We start from the raw sequence: 7,346 nt of genomic DNA on the forward strand, positions 1-7,346 counted from the left end.
AGCAGCCCACAATTTGATTAAGGCTCATGCAAAGGCATACCATATCTATGATGAAGAGTTTAGACAAACTCAAAAAGGTATTAAACATGTAAAGAAAACAAATGGCATAATTAGGATCATACTCAGTTTAAGGTAATATAAGGTCAACATCCAAACTCTTGAATGTGATAATAAAAAAAATATTATACATTTATCAATTAACTCCTTTCCATGCATAATGATGGAAATAAATACATTTGCTGGTTAAAGTTTTTGGTAAAGGTAGTTAGCCATAAAGTTAAACATCAACTTGAAATTTAGTACATATGTTCATTGTGGATGCTCCATTAGAATTATATGACAATTTACATTATTGTTAACCCCCCCAAAAAATATAGCAATTCATATGTATGTCAGGTCAGTTTCAGAATAACTGTAACATATCTCTAATAAATCTGATTCTTGATTTTTTTATATTCTTAATTAATTTCAGGACAAATTGGAATAACATTAAATTTTGACTGGCATGAACCAAAAACATGGAGGACCCTAATGATCTGGTAGCATCAGAAATAGGGAACCAGTTCTGGTTAGGCCAGTATGCCAACCCTGTGTATGTCAATGGAGATTATCCTGATATTATGAAGTACAAAATAGGAAACAAAAGTCTTCATCTTAATTACAGCAGAAGTCGTCTTCCAGAGTTTACTGATCATGAGAAAAACTTCATTAAAGGTAAACATTCACACCTTAAACTAGATCTCGAATATAAATTCTAAGCCTTTGTCATTTGTTCATTAATTTCTTGCTTTACAACTGTCCTTTTCAACTCACCAGGCCTTGCTTGCAGCGAATGTCATCCATTAACTTGTACACAAATGGGCAAATTGTAATAAAACTTGTCCACAATCATTTTGGGGTGCTGTTAACCAAATTATATTTGCTGATAATTTGTTTTGTGTGTATCTGTTTTTTAGCCCACATATTAACTTTTATTTTAAGTGTTATTTTTGTGAGTTTGTACCAACTTGCACTGGTTTAAACTAGTTTAAGACTCACCACTATGTGGGGCCTGTACACAATATGACAAGTTGGTTGTATTTATACCTCTGTTTTTCTTTCTCTCTAATCACATGAATCAGGTGTTGGTGGTTGGAGTGCTCTGTAATGTACTATACAATTATTTTTGATAAAATTCTGTTTAACATCTTTATATATTCTTTTATATTCTCTTTCCAGGCACATCAGATTTCTTTGGATTAAATTTTTATACTTCAAATGTTGTTACCCTGAAGTCAACTCCTAGCTACAAAGTGGACTACAATGAAGACCCTGATATCACATCAACAAAAGATCCCACATGGATTGGGTAGGCTTTTTTCAACTTGTTATGCATACAATATTCACTCTAAGATCAATCTACTTTGAAAAAATGGGTTTTTTTAAACCTCAATTAGATTTGATTATGAAAAATGTGTTAATTTGATTGGCTTATTTGGCTTTATGAAACGATAAGTAAGAAGTCTATTTCATTTTTCATTGGCTATTTGTTAGGTTATTAATGACTATCAAAGGATGAAATGAGATACCTTTCCTGGCCAGAGCTATTGACAGCACTTGCCATCTTTTGTCAGCATTATTTTTAAAGATCTTCTCTGAAACTCTTGATTCAATTTCAACCTAACTTATGGTGAATGATCCTTGAGGTATCTATAATACAGTTTGTGTTTTTATGGCAGTTGTATATCAAAAACTATATCAGTTCAAGCAAAACTGGTGCAAATATGATCAGCAGGTCAATTTTTGTAAAGAGAATATGTTAGACAAATAAAAATATAATGTTTTGGAAATTTCTATTTTAGGTTGTTATCTCAAAAACTATTTAAGATAAAGAGAAATTTTAAAGAGCAAAATATGGAGCAAAGTAAGATCTACCAATAAGTCAAGAATGAAACATATCAATAATTTGTCTTTCCGTCTGTCCCGCCTCTGGTTAAAGTTTTTGGTCAAGGTAGATTTTTATGAAGTTGAAGTCCAATCAACTTGAAACTTAGTACACATATTTTTTATGATATGATATTTCTAATTTTAATGCCAAATAAAAGTTTTTAACCCATTTTCATGGTCCACTGAACATAAAAAATGATATTGCGGATGGGGCATGTTTCTCAATGAAACATGTACACACCGTATATTTTATCCCAATAATGCCAGTATTTTGTGCATGTTCCACAAAAAAAAAAACACAACCAAATTTTTACATTCCCAGTTTCAACAAACACTTTTCTGTTGTCAGTTGTTAACAGACAGACTATTTTTATGCCCCACCTACGATAGTAGAGGGGCATTATGTTTTCTGGTCTGTGCGTCCGTTCGTCCGTTCGTTCGTTCGTTCATCCGTCTGTCCCGCTTCAGGTTAAAGTTTTTGGTCAAGGTAGTTTTTGATGAAGTTGAAGTCCAATCGACTTCAAACTTAGTATACATGTTCCCTATGATATCATCTTTTTAATTTTTATGCCAAATTAGAGGGTTTACTCCAATTTCACAATCCACTGAACATAGAAAATGATAGTGCGAGTGGGGCATTCGTGTACTGGGGACACATTCTTGTTTTTAAATTATTTTAGATCTGGATCTCCATGGCTAAAGGTTACACCATGGGGACTAAGGAAGGCTCTTAACTGGATAAGAAATCACTATGGAGATGTTCCTGTATATATAACAGAGAATGGTGTCTCTGACAGAAATGGAAGTCTACAGGACAACCATAGAATATACTATTATAAACATTATATCAACAATGTATTAAAAGGTATGGTTTAATGTCAACTTTCACTTTTTTTCTGATTTTGTAGAATGATTGAATTTATCTTTACCTGTGAAAATTCATATTATACTTGAATTCCAACGAAAGTTACTGTAGCTGGAAATATGTGAAATAATAAACAAAAATTACACCATTGTGTTTAAAATTGTCTACAACTGATAATTCTGTGATAAAAATTTTATTTCATTGTTTATTGTGAACCCAATCATACTTTTCCACAGAATCACCTGCAAGTTACATGTCCATTTAAACATTTGTAAGTTCTTTTGTCCAATCAAACAAATAAAATAGCTATTGTTCTCTGTGTAGTTTTCACTGGGACCTTTAAATTTCTTACAAGAGAAATCTATCACTTATTAATTATTTTACCTGCACAAAAAATTGAACTGTCAATGATAAAAAATACTTATCCCAATACTAAATATGGACTCAAAAAATGCATGTTGTGTTGTATTTATAATTCATTTTTGATGTGTTCAATTAAAACACTGATTCAAAAATTAAAAGTTGATTTCTGATCAAATATTCATTATTTTACCTATGTTTGACAAATAAAAAATTGAGTATTATTTTTTTTGAATTAAGGTTTTCATAAATGTATTCTATAATTGAACAACAACAAAAACATGCAAATTCATTGAAAAAATACTAAATAATGTGTAAGATATAAACTTTTTATTATTAATCAGATTTTACATTGAACAGATGGGAAATATAGAAATAATATTGAATAAATACAATATTACATGCAGTTTATGTATTTAATTCATGATTCATGATCATGTTGTTCATGATTTAATATAGGATTAAACACATTTTTTGTAGAGGTTATTGATGTGTAAACCAGGGCGATTAACTCACAAACTGAATAAAAGTCCGAAGGACTTTTATGTTGAGTTTGTGAGTAAGAGCCCCGGTTTACACATCAATAACCTCCAGAAAAAATGTGTTTAATCCTTATAATTCTTCAGCCAAACATTTTTTATTGTTGATGGCTACTATATATATTGACCATCAAAAGCACAATGGCAAGTCGTAACTAAGGAGTACACCGCCATCTTGACTTTCTAAAAACCATAAATGTCCGATAAATACAAAGGAATCTTAAATGAAATAGCACCTACCTCAAAAACTTCATTTTAATTAAATTTTATCCGAATTTGAAGAGTACACGTAACGAAATAATCTTTCCCTTGAAAATTTCCGTTCGTATGACGTCGTGTTTTGCCATGACGTAAATTTGCCAAATCCTTCATGAAATTTCGTGGAATTTTATTAAATTTAATTTTTGTACATTTTCGAAGCTTTAGTGCAATAAATTTATTTCTTTTTTTGTTAAAAAGGCACTAGAATAGTCACAACTGTTATGCAATTGTTTTTTAATCTCAATTTGCTGAAAATCCAGGGATCACTGCAAGCTTGTGTATCGCGCATGAATAGATTACAAAAGTAGTTTCAGAAACATGGTTTATCGAAGTGTAAACTAAGAGAAAAATTCTAATTAACCAATCCAATTCAAGTATTTATAGATAGTAAATCATTTAAGAATTATTAAACTTTACCAAAATTTTCCGTTTACAAATTTTGAAATTATTTAGAAACTAAGGTTTCAACTCCCTCAGGCAAATTTGGCTTTAGATGAATTTGGCTATTTATATTAGGTATTTTTGACATATAGCTCTTCAACTGTTTCGGTACTAATACATCTTCGGATTTCAAATGTTTGGCTTTGAGCTTTCCTGATGAAGATAAATCCAGAAAAGCGCTTCGGAACAAGAAATTATTAACGGTTGTTTTCAATTTTTATGCCCCACCTACGATAGTAGAGGGGCATTATGTTTTCTGGTCTGTGGCTTTGTTCGTTCGTTCGTCCGTCCGTCCGTCCGTTCGTTCGTTCGTTCGTCCCGCTTCAGGTTAAAGTTTTTGGTCAAGGTAGTTTTTGATGAAATTGAAGTCCAATCAACTTGAAACTTAGTACACATGTTCCCTATAGTATAATCTTTCTAATTTTAATGCCAAATTAGATATTTACCCAATTTCAAAGTCCATAAAACATGGAAAATGATAGTGCGAGTGGGGCATCCGTGTACTTTGGACACATTCTTGTTTTATGTAAGTTTATAGAAGCATTTCAATTAAAAAGGAAGATATTTTTTTGGTCAGGTAAATTAATCAATGAGTGATAGATTTCTCCGAAAAGAAATTTAAAGGTCCCAATGAATAAACTATACAGAGAACAATAGCTATTGTATTTGTTCAATGGGACAAATGAACTGCCCAAAGTTTAGATGGACAGGTAACTATCAGGTGAATCTGTGGAAAAGTATACTTGGGTTCGCAATAAGACTTACAAGAATTCTTTAAACTAAACCACTAAATGCTCCTAAAAATGATATCGTGATGTTTCTTATACATGTACAATGTTAGCTGAACAGTGATAAAATCATTTATTATTTTTTATGCAAATTTCTTTTAGTATCCATTCATTTCATTTGTTAATTTTCACTAACCCTAAATAAGCCCTGCCAGTGACTACCCATAGCAACATATGATAATATTAGCCCCGGTTTCAATTCCTAAAATAAACATCTGCCTTTAACACAAGCTATGGCCAAGGTTTACTGATTCTTATTTCTACATCATTTCCATCATTTTGTTCTTTTTACATGTATAAACTATCTTAATTTATGACTTAATTATTTTTTTTTACAATTGTCCTTCTAATGATATAGTGCATACTTAAATCATAAGGCATTCAGTTTAGTGTTGGGTGAATAAATTCCCGCAATTAACAAATTATCACCCACAACTTCTTCTTATGTGTGTTAATGTTATTAGAATTTGTGAAGTGAAAATGACTCAAATTGAGATACAGCATATAAATTGTTTAAAAAATGTTGCATGAATATTTCCTGGTTAACAGTAATTTTACCTAGATTGAAATACAATGTCTGCTTTCATAGATTTGTGTATGGATGTACATGTATCAATTCCTCCTAGCACAGCTGTGTATTCATATAGATTTTGGGAAGTAATTTTATCTAAATTTTAGGAGATTTAACTTTTTAGTGAAGAAAAACATTTATGGATGATTAAATAGTAATTCGCATCCCAATCTGCTTTTCTTTTTCAGCAATAAAAGTGGATGGTGTTAAAGTGAAAGGATACACAGCCTGGTCACTGATGGATAATTTTGAGTGGATGAGAGGATATACAGAGCGTTTTGGTCTCCACTATGTTGACTTCAGCAATCCAAACAGAACAAGAACTCCAAAAGCCTCTGCACATTTCATGAAGGATCTTATAGTTCACAATGGATTTTTCCCTGAACCTAAACTATCCACAGAACAACCACCATTGATTATAAGAACACTCTCCCCTTGTACATCAGGGTCTAAAACAATTAACACTTTCTCATATTTAGTTATATCAGCTTTCTTATATATTGTAAAATTATTATCATGATGTTATATGATTTTGTAAATTTGTTTTTACCTTGTAAAAATTGGGAATACCGTATTTGGGCATGTATAGTCTGCACTTTTCCCCCTTAAATATGTAGTTTGTACAAGGGGTGCGGATAATACACTATAGATGGTTTTTGAAATTTTATAAAAGAAATTTTTTTTTTTTAATTTCATTTTTTCTTCATTAATAATGTATATTCTTTTTTAACTTTTCTCTTCAAAATTGATTATTCAAAGTAAAGGTGTGACATCCTGCAAAGGTAATCAAGAGGGGTAATTAAGGATTAAGTATGGGTGTGTAGCAATTAAAAAATGTTAAAACTATTTAATCTTATATAATCTTTTCATTGATCATGTTGGTTTTTTTTGCCTGGGATTATAATATTTTACCCATGTTAAAATGAGCATAGAGCATGACATGAAGGAATTATTTCTTAATTAATTACCTGATGAAAAGCTCTACCATTTCATTATTTTTCATGAAATAAATAAAACATTTTTTTTTTTATAAAATACATGGAGAATAGGTCCCTTTCAATGGATTTTTACACTGAACTAGGATTTTATAAAAAAAAAATTGTAAAAAAACTTTTTTTCTCGATTTTAAGGGCATGGAAAGGGGTGCGGACTATACATAAATGCATACTATACGCGGCCGATTACGGTAGTGTAAACAGACAAAAAATAACTATTCATTTTACAACCTAAGTCATATGTATTAGTACCATGATTTAGATCCTGGTTAATAATATCAGCTTTGTTTTACTCATAACCCTACAAATTAAAACTTATTCCCATTACAAAGATTGAAGGGATATTTAGGAATAAATACTTTTGTCTCTACTACTTCTCTTGTTTTTGTGTTCAAGCAAAGAACAATCAATTAATCAAAGTGTGTAGACTTTTATGCCCCACCTACGATAGTAGAGGGGCATTATTATGTTTTCTGGTCTGTGCGTTGGTCTGTTCGTCCGTCCGTCTGTCCGCCGTCCGTTCGTCCATCTGTCCCACTTCATGTTAAAGTTTTTGGTCAAGGTAGTATTTGATGAAGCTAAAGTCCAATCAACTTGAAA

General features: G+C 31.1%; 1 protein-coding gene across 3 annotated transcripts in view; it reads left to right on the top strand.

Annotated features, from left to right (window-relative positions):
- LOC139529072 (lactase/phlorizin hydrolase-like) overlaps positions 1-7,116 on the top strand; it is a 112,986-nt gene extending 105,870 nt beyond the window's left edge. For all 3 annotated transcript variants that reach the window (XM_071325320.1, XM_071325322.1, XM_071325321.1), the window contains 2 exons: positions 2,607-2,791; positions 5,940-7,116. In XM_071325320.1, coding sequence (XP_071181421.1) covers positions 2,607-2,791; positions 5,940-6,271 — 517 coding nt within the window. In that variant the 3' untranslated portion in view covers positions 6,272-7,116. The remainder of the gene's footprint in view (positions 1-2,606; positions 2,792-5,939) is intronic.
- Positions 7,117-7,346: the final 230 nt, after the last annotated feature.

The sequence above is a fragment of the Mytilus edulis genome, chromosome 6 (genome assembly GCF_963676685.1).
Source record: "Mytilus edulis chromosome 6, xbMytEdul2.2, whole genome shotgun sequence".
Lineage (NCBI taxonomy): Eukaryota > Metazoa > Mollusca > Bivalvia > Mytilida > Mytilidae > Mytilus > Mytilus edulis.